General features: G+C 35.7%; 1 protein-coding gene across 1 annotated transcript in view; it reads right to left on the bottom strand.

The window, feature by feature from the left end:
- Positions 1 to 5,708: 5,708 nt before the first annotated feature.
- LOC109072009 (scavenger receptor class A member 5-like) overlaps positions 5,709 to 17,343 on the bottom strand; it is a 16,282-nt gene continuing 4,647 nt past the window's right edge. Inside the window, exons 2-4 of the mRNA XM_042747015.1 lie at positions 15,877 to 15,942; positions 6,860 to 7,048; positions 5,709 to 6,536 (exon numbers count right to left, since the gene is read on the bottom strand). Coding sequence (XP_042602949.1) covers positions 6,403 to 6,536; positions 6,860 to 7,048; positions 15,877 to 15,942 — 389 coding nt within the window. The 3' untranslated portion in view covers positions 5,709 to 6,402. The remainder of the gene's footprint in view (positions 6,537 to 6,859; positions 7,049 to 15,876; positions 15,943 to 17,343) is intronic.

Below are 17,343 nucleotides of genomic sequence, written 5' to 3'. Positions count from 1 at the left end.
ATGATTTGGTTTCCTTCCCCTATAATATATAGGAATATATAATAATAATACTAATAATACTAATAATAATAAGAAGAAGAAGAAGAAGAAGAAAAAGAAGAAGAAGAAGAAGAAGAATTTAATTATAGGAATACCTGAATTTATGAACACACTATTTGCTTTGTAATCTCTTCATATAGTATGAGTATACACAGATATGAAAGAAGTGAATTTGAATGTAAAGTTTGAGAAATGTATGCATGAAGAAGGTCATGAACTTAAACTTTTTGAGTGAATAAATTTATATTTTGATACATTTGCAAGTGTGGATAGTTTGCGGGATGTTTTATTTTGAATTTGGACCTTTTTTTTGGCAATTTTTCCTATGCACCTATCAGTTATCTAAAGGTGTGCGAGGGTAATTGTTGACTAAAATAATTGCTATTTAAATGCTATTTGTTACAATCCCCGGTCTAGGGTTGAAGAGGTAACATAAATACAGGTATTTATGAGGCCTATAGTGTCCTCCCAACTTCCATCTTAGAAACATTGCCAAGCTACGAAACATGTTACCTGTTTCTGATGCAGAAAAGCTAGTTCATGCATTCATGACTTCTAGACTGGACTATTGTAAAGCACTTCTAGCTGGTTGTCCTGCATCCTCATTTTATCGATGCATCGATTACAAACCCTGACGATGCATATGCATTGATCTTGAAACATAATTTTTGAATCGTGAATCGCCGATTTTGGACAGTAATCGATTTAAAATGCTAAGAATCGAATGAATTGCGATATCTATAGCAATTTAACGCTTTCAAAATATATACACATTAAATTACTACAAGCACGAATTAATGGAGACCTTGAACAGTGTTCGTGCCTCGCATCTCTCCTTCACGCTCTTCAATATTTACTGCCTGAGACTGTCACAGGATTGCGCTCGCACTCCATTCGTCTCTGACACAGCTGATGTGTGATCTCTCCTTAGGACTCGTGGCCAGTAATACTAAAGTGAAGTAGTTTTACTTTTCTGTAGTTTTTCAATGGCTCTCGGCATCTTACTGACGGTGTTACCTCAGCAGTCGAAATCTGCGTATTTATTACATGGACGGAGCAGAAATGTAAGTGTCTAAAGCATATGCACAGTTTCATTGAATGATAAATGTGTTTAAACAATGCTGATGAAGGAAACTGTTAAAATAACGAAGGAAACTGTTAAAATAACCACAGTATTAACAACAACCTTGAAATAAGAGCGTGAGGTTTATCTGATAATCAGATGCACGAAAGTAGCGTTTGTTGATTTAGCAAACAGACATGGCAAGCGTTTTCTTTCAAGATCATTATTCGCTGATGGAGAGGAAAGGTTAAATACTATAGCATTTTATTTTATGAAAATGAGATAAAGACATTATCGCACTGAAAGAGAAGTGATCTCACGCTCATAGAACTTAAGACATTTCAGGCTATATCTGCAGCTAAGCTGAATAAAAAGCAGAATGAACTGATGAAACATTAAGAAAAAAACAATAAGTTTTATTAGAATACAGAAACTATGAATTATATTTTCTAATTTATTCTGTGCTGAAAATTGAAATAATTGTTTGTAGAATATAAAGCAATCATAAAATTGCCATTAGGAAAAAATTATAGATTACAAATGACTGATTATTGTCCAGCAATGTATTTGATTTCTTATAGCAAATTCAAAGTAATAAATAAGAAGAGAATTCCTTGTAAAAAATAAATAAATAAATAAATAAATATGATAATACATACATACATAATATTATTGTTTTTGACATTTCTGTCACTTCTGAAATGATGGCTACGCCCCTGGTGTGACAAAATGTTAGTTTATCCGCTGCTGTGTAATTTGCCCCCTGACTAAGCATTTAAAGAATTTAGGGGAAGCATTTAAATAATCCTGTGAATGAACTTAAAGAATGCAGAAGCGAATCGTTATAATCGAATCGACTTTGAGTGCGAATCGAATTTAATCGTTCTAAATTTGCAATAATCGTTCTTGAATCGAATCGAAAACCCATGAATCATGAATCTAATCTAATCGCTGTCTACCCAAAGATTCACAGCCCTAATAACTGAATAGAATATGGCCATTGATGGATTTACTGTTACGTCATCTTCTACAGTCAAGTATCTGTTTTATATTTCATAGCAATCTGTCCTTTGATGCCAGCCTTCGGACCGAGGGGGATGGTCAGACTTGAGTTCAGCAAGTAGCTATAATAGTTTTACATATTGTATAGGCTACAACTGCCTGCTGTTGCTTCTGATTGCTTTTAGATCGAAAAGCTGCCCATAACTACTAGTCTAGGATCTGTTTCCTTCATAATAATAATAGCATAACGAAATAGATTTGGCAAACAATCCAGTATATCTGAACTTCTGCTTTGGAAAGCATAAAATTATTTTACAATGCATTTTCACAGAGGTGAGCATTGTAGCCAATCACAGATATGTTTGTTGATTTCTAAAACGCAATGGCCAATCAGGGGTGTTTAGGTTGAAATCCACGCAATCACCGCTCCAGTCCAGTGAGTTCTATCATGCTCGTAACTTCTTTCTAACAAAGACATTAAAAAAAGTTTTGACGTGTGGTCACATTCATTGTTTTTTTTGTTTGTTTTTGTTTGTAACTTAGTGAGATCATGATGAATGAGTAACAGTTTTTTAATAAATTTAAAGGGAGCACTCTTTGCATGCTGTATTCGATAATATATTCAGAATTTAAATAAAACTTGTATTTTTCATGCTTGACAAGCAGCCACGTACAACACAAACAAAGCTAAATACTACACTGTATAGAAAAAGATAATAATTTCAGAAGCACAGATGTGATTCTGCAACCGAGCCTGGTCAAATTGCAGGATTTAGGTAAGGAAACGGTTATTATTTGTATTGGCTGCCACACCAAATCTTGCACACCTGGTTGCTTTTCTGTTTAATTTAAGGGTGTTTTTGTGAACATATATGTGCTTTAATAACAAAATTTTTTAACACTTTACAATAAGGTTCGATTAGTTAATGTTAGTTGATGTATCAAAGTGTATTAACATGTTAGTTAATTATTGTAAAGTGTTACATAAACAATGTATTTCGAGCATTCACTTGAAAATATCACCACCACCCCCCACCACCATTCGACCCCCTAAGAAATATAAAAGCCCCCCAAGTCGTGTCTCCTGGCGCCGGGCCTGCTTTGATCTGACCATATTTTCAGTGTTTGTATAACAGTCTTTTTCCACCTTTGGAATGTTGCTAAACAAATATTTGCTGTCTGTCTCTAATGCAGAAAATCGTATTCATGCTTTTATAAAATAATAATTAGATTACTGTAATGCCTTATTGGGTGGATATCCTGCACTCTTAATAAATAAGCAGCTAGAGTGCATGTTAATTCTTTTCCCACCATTGATGGTATTTACTATCACCATTTTTTTCTTCTTCTAGAAATAAAGTTGAAGTTTTTTTTTCAGTTTTTTTTACCATTCAACTGAATTATGTGCATGTATTTTAGACTCTTACATTGTTCTTTCTCCATCCATGCAATATCTGTGTCCTTCTATCAACCAAGTGTAATATCGACGGTATGACCCATTTCAGGAGCTGACAAAATTATGATTTAAAATCAGAGCATAGCTCACATTCACTAAAATATTGAAATGCTAATGATGCTGATTCAAAGCGCAGGGCAGGGCTTCACCCCAGGAGTTTGAAAAGTGACCATTTTTTTTGTGCTTTGTACTTTTGGTGAAATATAAATGTTGCGAAGTTGGATACTTAAGTTTTATTCTACTCAAGTAAAAGTAAAATTACCACAATTTAATTATACTCAAGAAAGTAGAAAAAAATGTAAAAAAAAATGTACTCAAGTACTGTAACGAAAGTATTTGTAATTAGTTACTTTCCACCTCTAGTGCCATTGATAGACATGTACATGCATGCTACCCGACCAGAGGTGGACAGTAGTGAAGTATTTTTACTTTACTCAAGTAAATTTAAAAAATATCTGTAGTTTATCAGAGTGTTTTTCTTTGGAAAACTTTACTTCACTACATTCCGAAGCATAATGTCATACTTTTTTACTGCACTTCATTTCATAAAAAAAGTTCTTGTTTGTTTTACCTTTAATACTTAAGAACATTAAAAATGTAGTACTTTCTTGTACTCAAGTAAATCTTTGAATTACTTTTAATTGAGTAAAAGTAAGAAAGTAATAGATTTCTAATGTAATTAAGTATTAAAGAATATTTAATATGAAACATAGTACAGTAAAAAAGTACAATATTATGCTTTGGAATGTTGTGAAGTAAAGTTTTCTAAAGAAAAACACTGATAAAGTACAGACACTTGAAAAGTAAAAATACTTCACTACTGTCCGCCTCTGTACCTAACACTACTGTACACAGGCCGGTGGAGACACAAACATCACTCCAACACCTCTCTCTGTACAGCACTAGTCTAAACAACAATAGATCAGAGGGTGGCCTGCACTAGTCAGTAAACATGACAATCAGACACTCTCTGCCTGTGAATTCTTTTCCATATTTCAGATTTCTGACATCAGCTAGGCTGATATACTGTATTTTTGGAGGGTGGCATATTGAAGAAAGCATACATGGCCGTCATCTGAAATAGAGCTGTAATCGGGCCTTAAAAGTTAGGCCCGACAGGACCCGAGCCCGACAGAATTCGGCCCGAGCCCACAAGTACATTTTGATTGACAGCTTTTTAAAAGCCCGAACCCGTTTACAGCCCGACATTTTTCAAATGTGCGCACACACACAGCTCTTTTGCCTTTTGTCAAGAATGAGTCATTAATACATGTTTTAACATAATTTATTCATGACTAACATAGGCTATAGGCCACTTGGAAGATGGAACAAAGAAATAAAATAAGTCCTCTGTAACATCGTAACATCTCAGCACTCTAAATAGACCTAGGCATACACTTAGCCTATAAATAGGCCAACGCGCCAATAAAAATTAGTCTTTCTTAACAAATTAAATTAAGATAAATTCTAAATTAAGATGGGTATTTGGCAATAACGAAATTAAGATAAAGGCTCCGCAGGATTTGCTTTGCCACTTCTCTCCACAATCCGGCCTCAAAGCGACGGTGAATAGCAGCTGAAATTTAATAAAAGGATAATGCCAACATTAGCCTATATACTCTGTTTACATTATGTATTTAAGATTCAATTAATATTTAGTTATAATTTGAAAAACCTTTACTCACCAAGATTAGGCTACATGTTTTTGTGGAGGAAAATTATTGAATCCACTGTAGATGGCTTCAGCGCGGTCCTGCGCTCACTGCTGGTGCGTCCATCAATGTAACCCACTGGCTCATTATTCTCATTATGCACATGGTCAAAATGATATTGTAAAATGATATAAATTAAGCCCGAACCTGACCGAAAAGATCTTCAGCTCTAATCTGAAATCGTTTACAGCACTTTTAACATGAAAAAAAAAAAAAAAAAAAAGTTGGAAAAAAAAAAAAAAAAAAAAGTTTTGAGAAAATTAAGCTTGTCCACATCTCTGATTTGACTTTGATCACTAGAAAATCCAAAGTGGGCAAATCAAGCCCATAGTCATCTATAAGTTTAATATAATATATTTACAATTATTTTTGTTAAACATTCAAAGGCCATAGTATATATTGCATGTTGCAATTAATCACTCTTTGATAATTGATATTTAGAATATATATTTTATTGTATCATTTGCATTATTCACAATGGATAATGTTATTCAACACTAAATTAAGTAAACAACAATTTATTGGTTAAAGATGAACCAATACTGATATTTTAGTGTTATAATGAAGCGAATGAACAATTAATACTGACTGTAATTGGTCCTCACCATTAACTGAGGTATACAATTGCTGACCATCCCATGACATGTCTGTTATGGTCAATGTTTTAGGCACATTTGCAACTACATAATCATTTTAAATCCTTATGAGTTAAAAGTTATAAAAATATACTAGTGCGTGTCCATAAATCTCTTTGGAAAGTTAAATGCATCTATCTATACACAACGTAAACTGCAACTGGGTTTTTGTTTAAAGGAAAAAAAAAACTTCTTACAAAAAAGCAGCAGCATAGAGCACACACGCACTCATACACAAACGCCAACGCACACACACACTTCTACTACATGTGGGATATTCATCCCCCATTTGATGAATATGGCTAAAGTATTTGGGTAGTAGTTCTTTGCAGGTAGGATGTTGAGCCTGTGTCTGATCTTTTACTCTGTCACAGACTGGTTCATAAGTCTAGTGCTGTGTAGAAGGACACAGACACGGCTTCCTCAGAGCCTGCAAATCATCCACACTTACAGCTTAACTGTCCATTTTACAGGATATTGAAGACTTGAAACAGGCTATATGTTACAGGTCACCCCTGCATCTTCTACGTGACCGCAGTTGGTTTTTCCCCATCCTGAGAATTTACACTGGTGAATAGAGTCTTCAGTACCAACACAAGCAACATCATCCATCCAGATTAACCCAGTGCCTAAAAGAGAGAGAAAATGGATCTCATGCTTCTTATCAATCTTTATGGTTTAATTGAATAGGACAATGGACATGCATTTTAAACATTTGACTTGGACTCTTTTATCCAAGTTACATTTGAGATCTGCAGCATATGTAATCCATTCACACATTGCCTACTTTCTCAGCTACAGAAAGACAAGAAGTCAAGCATGGAGATTTGTGCAAATATGACTAAAAACCCTTTTAGGGCACAGTACTGTAGAGTGCACTAAATGCAGTCACTCTTGGTGGCTTTGTAACTCTTAGCAAGCATGTCTGTAGCTGCCTTGAAGTCACTCTGACCTTGTCCAAACCGGCCTGTTTTGTGGATTTCTTTGGCGCCGCGGTAGCCCAGCATCCTGCACACAACGTCTCCATCTTTTATGTCCCAAACATCATCACACACTGTCCCCCATCGAAGCTCATGGAACACCTCCACTCGACCCTCATGAGGCCCAGAGCCGTTCACCAGCCTTACCAAAGTTTCTTCCACTGAAACACACATTCATCATAGAGTAAATCCATTGGAATAACAGCATATAGAGAAATAATAAATTGACTTTGTGTCACAGGAATTAAGTGTGTCTGTGTGTGGTTAAGATTATCTGTATATAGGAATATACAAGAAATATAAACATGTTAAATTAATAATAATAATAATAATAATAATAAAGCATAAAAGTATAGGTGGATACAAAAATATCTAGTATCTACATATAATGTAATTGTGCAAAGTTTTAAAAAGAACAATGCAGGATGGGATGGAGGACTAAGCATGATGTTTCGACATGTCAGTGTTTGTCAGCTCGGAAAGTCTTTGGGAACAAGGCCTGCAGCAATTCACTTACTTAGATTAGCACCTCAATCAATAGTTAAATAATCAACCCCCAAACCCTTCTCAGTAAAGACTGTAGTGGCTGGAGAAGATGGAATGCAATACTGCAAGGGCCATGGGCTCACCTCAAGGGCATATTAATCACTATAACTGTGAAGCTTTTGTCAAAACAACCACACCCACAAACAAAAACACATGTTCTTTTGTACTTTTGGTGAAAAATAAATGTAGCGAAGCTGGATACTTTAGTTTTATTCTACTCAAGTAAAAGTACCACAATTTAATTATACTCAAGAAAGTAGAAAAAAAAGAGTAAAAATGTACCCAAGTACTGTGACGAAAGTATTTGTAATTAGTTACTTTCCACACCCAAACAGGCTGAAGTACCGGTACAGACGCACACATGCACACAATGTACATGTGCTTTCCAAGACTCTCCATAGGCGTAATGGTTTTTATACTGTTCTAATCAAACCCAGTGTAGGGTGCATAACCCCACCCTACACAGAGAATATTGTACTGATTACTCAGCCATTATTGGAAATTTTCAGCTGCTGAAAATATGGGCAAAGTATAAGATAAATATACCAATTCACAGGGAACTTCTGCAAAAACATCAATAACTAAAAGGTTTTGCAACAAGTTCACCAGCAAAAGAATGACACCTTTAGAGCTTAGCTTTATTGTTGTGTAAAGCGTATTTGAAATGTATGCTAAACTGTCTTTTCAAACATTTAGCTGTTAAACAAAATGTGCACTTCACTTTAAGTAATGCAGATGTCACAAATGATTTTGTGCTCTATACTGTATAATCTACATACTGTTTGTCAAAAGTATGTCAGAATAAAGGATATGCACAAGTGACTATAACTACAGACTTTGAGAAAAGGTGTCTGTACTCTGCAGCATTTCTATTCAAAGATAGCTTGATCTCACAATATTTTACTGATTTCCAAGACAGAAGACACATCTACAGGGTTTGAGAGCTATTTGAGAGATTAAAATCCTAAAGAGCAGATGATTTTGTCAGTGAAATATAAGCTTTCACACAGTTGTTTTAGTCACGATAAGAGCAAGTGTTTGTAAGGGTCAAAGTTTAGACTTTTTTTATGACATTAACACAGAACACACTGAGTACTGTAGTTCAATGAGATGGCACAGTCAGAAAAAAATATCTCATAAATGTGTAACAGCTGTGTGATTGCTGGCAGCGAACACACACCCACACCGCAGATTAAAGCCACATGCGTGAGCCATGAGATGGGTGTGGGTGTGCTCAGAGAATGAGCATATGAAAATAAGTATAGAGAATGAAAGACAGCATTACAACAAACCGTTAATGGTACAGAAAGTAGACAGCTGCGGATACATTTATTAAAACCATTTCTGTGATCGCACACTGACCAAACCTGATGCAGCTGTAAAAAATGAATGTGCAGTGATGGAATGATCCTAAGACAGATCTGTGGAAAACCACAAGATAAGAACAGATTTGCATGTGAGCATGACATCATACAGTTCTTGACTGTGAGATCTGAATATTTTTCCCAATGATTAAAAAATAAAGCATTTATTTTTGGGTTTAGCATTACTATCAGTGTTACTTACTAACCACTTCTTCTGTTCAGCCCAAAAATGAAAATTTGGTCAAGACAACTTTTATTGTACAGACAGAAAAATTCTGAGATGTTTTCCATCTTTTGCATTCCACAGAATAAATACATGGGTAACACTTTACTTAAAGCCTTTATGTATAATTAATTCTAAAAGTAGTTTTAATGCATTATTTATGTCTTGTAATGCACGTTGCGATGCACAGTATGACTTCATGAATAATTGTAACCAGTTATAAATTGATTATAATACTTACAATATTATATTATATTTACATTTAGTCATTTAGCAGACACTTTTATCCAAAGCGACTTACAACACTTAGAACACGTAACAAGGTATTTTATACATATACGGAAATACGACGGAAAAATGGCGCAGTTGTGTGTGGCACGCCGTCTGTTGCTTGCTCTCTCGCTTATACATTTTATGATTTTATATTCATCCTCCCTAATCACTGACTATAATATGTTGCTGGTTCATGACCGCCAAACACTGTTAAATATTTGCATGGCTATAGACTCTGCCAAGAGTGACACTGGTGCGCCTGGTCAATTTCCACCACCTGCCCACTCATAGCTCCCTGCTCACCTGTGTTGGCAACCCGCCAATTTTCCATGGAGGCAACGGCATCAGAGGAAACGCGGCAAGCGGGGTGGAGCTGCTGTTCGGCTGAAATCTCCACGTGTATTGGTCCCATGCCGGCCTATGAATGCACCCTTTGGTGTCCTGCGAGCACATCTTATTAGTGGCTTCGACCTGTTGTTCCACCTTCTGTTCTTCGGTGCTGTCACGTGATCTCTCCCCCAGCATTCGTTGCTGTGGAGTGAATCTTTTCGACCTCCGACCGCTAAACCGATCTATACAGCCCGTAAATGGCACATCGCTACTTAAGTTGGCTTTGATCAATGCACGGTCAGTGATGAACTAGACATTTTTATTAAACGACTTCTTCACATCTCACGCCCTGGATATCTTATGCATTACTGAAACTTGGATTAAACTGGATTAACTTGGAGTTAAGTCCGTTCACTGAACTGGTTCCACAGGACTGTAATTTTTTTAATTCACCTCGGCAATCAGGTCACGGTGGGGGACTAGCAGCAGTGTTTAAAAACTCTTATTTCTGTCGCTGTTTAACAACTAGCCCTCATTGCACCTTTGAAGTTCTGGTGCTTCAGCCCACATTAAATTACTCAGTGGTGTTTGCCTTGGTTTATCGCCCACCTCCCAGCCAAACAATGAGTTTCTCAATGAGTTTGCTGAGATTGTGGGGGATATTGTTACCAGTCATGACAGAATCATAATCTTGGGAGATTTTAATATCCACTTATGCTGTGACTCTAAGCCACTCTCTAAAGAGTTTCGAAGTCTCATTGACTCATTTGATTTTGATCAGTGGATGTCTGGTCCCACTCATATTCAGGGTCATACTTTGGACTCAATTCTATCATGTGGTTCACCTGTATTGGACATTAACATCTTAAGACACAGGCATGTCAGATCATTTGCCAATCATGTTCTCTTTACCTTTTACTGGAACCACGCATAAGCAACAACCCTGTTCACGGCTGACTGGTGTCTTTTCCGATTGCTTTAGTGGTGATTATACAGCTTCATATTCTGGACTACATGCCAATCAGGACATGGACTCATGTTTAAGTTATCTAGATGCTGATGAACACTTAAACTTTTTTAATTCCACCTGTTGTAATATTTTAGATGTTGTTGCTCCTCTTAAGTTGAAAAAACATAAGCACAACTCCAAGCCTTGGTTAAATGACACTACTCGTTCACTCAGATAGACCTGTAGAAGGGCTGAATGTAAGTGGAATAAGGATAGATTTCAAGTTTCCTATGAAATCCTAAAGGACTCCCTCTCTGCATTTCAGCAAGCTGCTAATTCTGCTAAGCGTAAATATCTCTCTGAGTTAATTTAATGTAACACTACTAGGCCTAAATCCCTATTCTCAATAATTGATTCGGCTCTCAATCCCACTATTAATCCTTTTCCTGAGATATCTGATTCTCTTTGTGAGGATTTTGCAAGATATTTTAATGATACAATCTCACAGATTAAATTTTGAATGCCTTAGTCAGCCTTAACCCTACTTGATGTTCCTCTCTGCTGTTCTATATGGTCTGTCTTTGAGCCTATCCCCTTGGACTCTCTTAATGAGATTGTTGCTTGTTTAAAACCCACTAGCTGGCCATTTTCTGCCCTGATTTGTTGTCTGTCATCAACAAATGTCTTTTTACTGGGACTGTACCCGACTGCCTTAAATATGCCTCTGTTCTGCCTCATCTTAAAAAAACAAATTTGAATCCTACGCTTTTGAGTAATTTTTGCCCAATCTCAAATTTACCTTTCCCTTTAAAAATTTTAGAAAAAGTGGTCCTGAGCCAACTTTTGCCTTTCTTGAATGATAACAACCTGTTCTCCAACTAATACGCTCGTATAGGTAGTTTGTCCAAATCCCTGAAATACGACCCATCAGAGCGTATACTACAATTGCGCCCCTATCGGCAAAAGGTCGTGTTCATATTAATGTTTTGTACTCTTTTATTTGCACCGTGATTTGCGTTTGGTGTAGCTCAGTTGGTAGATTATTGCGTTATACCTTGAAATGCAATCATGCTATCATGGGTTCGATCCCCGAGAATGGACGTGCACGTAAAATGTATATGCTCAAAAAAATCATAATTTAGCATGATTTCTGTGAGGGTTAGGTTTAGGGGGTGGGGTTAGGTGTGGTCATTCGAACGACTAAGCCACCTAGTAAAATATGTACGAATTACTGTGAGATCGGTGTAAAAAGTCCACACATTGCATTTAAATAAACGTGCGTTTTGATTGGTAATGACGTTATACGTCATTTCATGACGACAGACGCAACGCGATACTGTCATTATTTTTACGCCCGCTAGAGGGCCGCTTAACGTTAAAACGTAAAAATAGGTCGTAATAAGGTGCTTGCACAAACGACCTATATGGTCGTTTTTTGTTGGAGGACAGGCTCAATGATAACTATATACACAAGAAATTTAAATCTGGTTTTAAAGCCCGTCACAGCACTGAATCGGCTCTCTTAAGAGTCATGAATGATGTAATGCTTACCACTGATACCGGCCAGTCTGCGGCTTTGGTCTTGCTAAACCTTAGCTCTGCATTTGACCTGGTCGATCACAATATTCTCTTATCACATCTACAAGCATGTGTGCGCCTTCAGGGTACGGTGTGCCAATGGTTTCGCTCATATTTAACAAATAGGAGTTACTTTGTCTGCCTCGGGCACCATTCTTCCTCTGATAAACAGTTAAGTTCTGGTGTCCCTCAGGGCTCTATTATTGGCCTGTTACTGTTTAATCTCTACATGTTACCTTTGGGTCCTAATTTATCTGCTTATAAAGCGTGACGATAAGCTTGCCTTTAATCCTATATTAGACTGCTTAGATGAACTGAAACTCTGGCTTGCTAGTAATTTCTTAAGTCTTAATGAGAGTAAGACTGAAATGATCTTGTTTGGTTCAAATGATCACAGCATTCATGATGTTGATCTCGATACTCTGTTACCTTACAGTACCACTTGTGTTCGAAATCTGGAGTTTTTGCTTGATAACAGTCTTAAATTTACACAGCAGATATATGCTGTGGTTAGGTCTTGTTTCTATCATCTTCGTCTATTAGCAAATGTTAAGCCCTTTTTGTGTGGTAAGAATTTTGAAATGGTCATGCATGCATTTGTAACATCTTGACTTGGCTATTGTAACTCTTTGTACATTGGTGCCTCTCAGACTTGTGTCACACGCTTACAGTTAGTTCAAAATGCTGCAGCCCGGCTCCTCAAAGGAAAGCGTAAAAGTGATCACATTACACCGGTTCTGATTTCACTTCATTGGTTACCGGTCAAATACAGAATTGATTTCAAAATTCTGTTATTTGTTTTTAAGTCTTTGCGGAACCAGGCCCCACAGTACCTATCTGAACTACTGCATCTGCCTTCTCAGTCTATGTCACTTAGAAGTAGGACTCTGATTTACTATATGTTCATAGAACCAGACTTAAAAACAGGGGTGATCGCGCATTTGCGGTCATCAGTCCTAAGTTATGGAATAGACTTCCAGCTTACACCAGATCCGCCCAAACCTTTTTAACTTAAATCAGCCCTGAAAACATGCTTTCAATATCCCTAGACTCATAAGGGAATTAATATCTTTTGAATCTAGCTTTTTATCCTCTGTTTTATATATTTTTTTATTTTATTCATTTTTATCTTACTTTTATTGTTTCTCTGGTGCTTAAATGATTTGTGTTATTATTATCTGTTTCTTTTAGCCTTGTAAATCACTTTGGTCAACACTAGTTGTCTTTAAATGTGCTATACAAATAAACTTTGTATTGTATTGTATTGTATTTTGTGTGTGTATATATATATATATATATATATATATATATATATATATATATATATATATATATATATACACACACACACATATATACACACACACACATATATATATATATATATGTATATACACACACACACACACACACAAAGAAAGACAAGCAGAAAGAAAAGAAAAAATAGAAAGCTAGTGTTGGTTTTATTTTTTATAAATAAAAAGATAAATAGATAAAGTAGAATTAAATTAGAATAGAGAGTGCTAGAGTTAGAGGGTCAAATAAAGATGGAAGAGATGTGTTTTTAGCCGATTCTTGAAGATGGTTAAGGACTCAGCTGCTGGGATTGTGTTGAGCAGGGCATTCCACCAGGAGGGAACCTTAAATTTAGAAGTCCATAAAAGCGATTTTGTGCTTCTTTGCGATACACACATGCTGGGCATTAAATAAATATTGCTAACTAGACTCAAGGTGCTGTTGAGAGGCGAATTATCAGGTAATAATGACTTGAGTTTTGTTCGGTTCATATCCCCTTAATCATGTAAATGCCAGGATATGCTTATACTCTCTGAACCATGGCAAATATGAAATGACTTCATGGAACATGACATGCTCACCCCATGTGGATACAGTTTCCTACCAGCCATGATGTCACATTATTTACATAAGTAAAGTTTCAAATCATTAGCCTAGCCCCACTACATTTAATGCTGTTGTTAGCACTCAACCTGTGTCTTCCTCTCAAAACACTCCTGAGCTCCGAATAATCAAAGCAATGCCAAAACCTTATACAGCTATACAAAACCTGGTCTTTATCTCTGTTTCACGCTAACCATATTCTACATTACAAAAGTGCCCCACATTAACAACAGCTAGAAAGAGCAAATTTTATTTTTCCAATCTAAATTTTGTCTATTGCATAATGTACTAAATGTCTGTTTACATCACTTCAGCTGCCCCTAAATGTCATAAATCACAAAACAATGACAAGATTTTTATACATTAAAACTATCTACACTAAGGCACAGAACAGTCAGCCAATATGAGCCAATATAAAACGCTTATGTGTTTACCAAATCAGACATTTTGTGCAGACTTTATATGTTAGCAAACCACACAATGGCTTCAAATGCCACATCTGAGATATGACTGTGTGCAGTTTATATGGTAGTGTAAAATAGGAATGACTCTTCAAGTAAAGGCCTCTCCACACCACAGCTATAATGATAAAGGCACAGAAAAACGATATCGTTGGAATCACTTTCAGAATGATTTTTTTCCAGCTGATGAACGATACAAACATTGACAGCCAATAAGAATCCATCCTGCTATAATGAGCTCCAGAATTTAAAACGGCTGATGAGCGTGTGCTTAGAATAAACAGACGATATCGGTGTGGACGCTAATATCGTTATCTTTACAGTTATCATTCTTGGTGTGAACGGGGCTTAAGTCTAATAACCATAGACCATAATTTTCTTCTAAATCATAAACCTATATTCCAAATCCCCTTAGAAATTCCAGTGGGACGTAATTGTTGTTATTTAAAATTATAATTATTGAAATTGTTAGTTTTTGAATTTCTGATTATGGGTGAATTTTGTTTTTTTTTTTTTGTTTTTGTTTTATTCTGCTGCTTATTTTATTCGCTTTTGGTTTTCGGTGTGCCATTTGTCGGTGATGTTTTGCTTTTTTAACATCATGTTTGGTGCTCTGTGTGTATGCGTTGATCAATGTTTATATGAGAATAAGAGCCTATACTAAATCTATTAAATCTTCAGATGGAGTGGCATTTACTACACAGAGCCATAGTTCACTGATAAGCTGTCAGATCACAGATTCTGTCTAATCGCGATATCGATTTCGATTTCATTTCGATTTATCGTGCAGCCCTAATATAAAGTGATCGAGTCTCCTCAGAAACCTTGGATTAAATTGCTTAATTCATATGATTTTTTAATTATGTCATTATGAACTTTTGACACATCAAAGGTTTGGTAGAATAAACTTTTTAAAGGGGTGACAGAAATCTCTCAGGTTTCATTAAAAATATCTTCATTTTGTGTTTTGAAGATGAACAAAATTCTTATGACATGAGGTGAGAATGGCTGAACCGTTTTAATGCCTACCCAAAATATGCCTAATATGTTTTAGGGACAATTTCATTGTTGCCATTTTTTATTATTTATTTATTTATTTATTTATTTTAATTAATTAATTAATTATTATTATTATTATTATTTTTAACAAAAATCTTCACAAAAATAAGTGAGTCTCAAGGAATATAATCATTAAAAATACATGACATTATATTAACAAAATACTTACACTAGGCACCATATGTAGTAAAAACATAAATGCAATGTTATAATGTAGTGATTTATAATATTAAAAGAGAGAAAACATTTCAAATTAGCTAGCAGCATGTTCATTCATGTTTACTTTCTGCATGAATTAAATCTTCACCTGTTTTCCCTCCTTTGTCTCCACGCTCTCCTTTCTCTCCTTTCTGTCCTCTTTCTCCTTTCACACCTGCAGATGAAGTAGAGTCATGTGTTTACTGGCCAGCACAATTCTTCAAAATGTATTCTTTTGTAATCAGTGGAATAAAGAAAATCATACAGGTTTGGAACAACATATGGGTGAATAAATAATAATCATTTAAAACTTTAAATGGGTCATGGGGAACCAAATCTTCCTCAAAGTTGTGATGAGCTGTAGAATGCACTATGAACTTAAAAGTCACTACTTATGTGGTTCATGGGGAACCAAATCTTCCTCAAAGTTGTGATGATGTGTTTTTTTGCTTATTAGTATGTTTGAGTTGGATCAGTAAGTGTCAACAGCAAAGACACCAGTTAATAAAATGGGAATTAAATACATAAAGGATATTTGTGTTTTTCTTTATTTGTATTAATTACTGCAGGTTTGCATTATATTCTGATGGGAATTTTATTCAGTGATTTTGAAGCAACTACCAAATTTGTTTTTTGTTGCAGGATTGAGCTGAGGTAGTAATGCCGGTTGGTACTAAAGTCCTAGGACTACCGTGCGATCATGTTCACCACAGCGACACCACACCCCCTCTGCACCTCTTACCTCCTGAGTTCTTCACTCCCCCATCAACCTCCAACCCCGAGGACAGGGAGCCTGCCTTCGTCAGTCAATACATGGAAATCAAAGGAACTGGCATTACTTTTTTGAAAAAGTAACTCAGATATTTTCTTGAAAATGATAAAGTTATGTGTTAATTTAATAGTTCCTTTAAAAAAAATCTATAATCTAGTGAAATAACCTGTTACATTCACTTCGGAGTCCAATTACGGTAAAAGAGAATGCGGTATTATGGTTTTCACTTTATGATTACTAAATTGAGTATATTTATTTACATCATGTTTACATGAGCATGTAGATCTCAGTGAGCTCTGAACGAAAAGTTTGTTTTGGGATTGAGAGTTGAGCAGGTGTATACACTGAATCTCTTATTTACATCATGTTTACATGAGCATGTAGCCTGCATATAAGCCTTTGGCCGTTAACTTAAACACATCTGATTAGCCTTTGCGTTCATGAGCTCAACAGGCATCTCTGTGATTGGCTAAAGTAATCATTTGATGTTAATATGAGCATGTAGTAGTTGTTATTTTGTAAGCCTAAAGATGATGTCTGCTATTTGTCTTTTCTACAATTTCTTTATTGAATTTGGTGTAATGTTTTGGTTACATTTTTGAAATAAATTGTTCTGAAAAATTGTATATGTAAAATAAAAAATTTAATAAATTAATTTCAAAGTATGTTCAAATTTATAGTTGAGGTTTTTATTATGTTCAAATTTATACATGAGGCGCCGATAGCCTCATGGGCAGTGTGCACAACTGCGCCACTGGCTACATGAGTTCGATTCCCTTCGTCATTCCCATCTCTCCCTCTCTG

This window comes from Cyprinus carpio, chromosome B20 (assembly GCF_018340385.1).
Source record: "Cyprinus carpio isolate SPL01 chromosome B20, ASM1834038v1, whole genome shotgun sequence".
Taxonomy (NCBI): domain Eukaryota; kingdom Metazoa; phylum Chordata; class Actinopteri; order Cypriniformes; family Cyprinidae; genus Cyprinus; species Cyprinus carpio.
The sequence above is the reverse complement of the archived record's forward strand: the minus strand, read 5'-3'. Positions and strand labels throughout refer to the sequence as shown.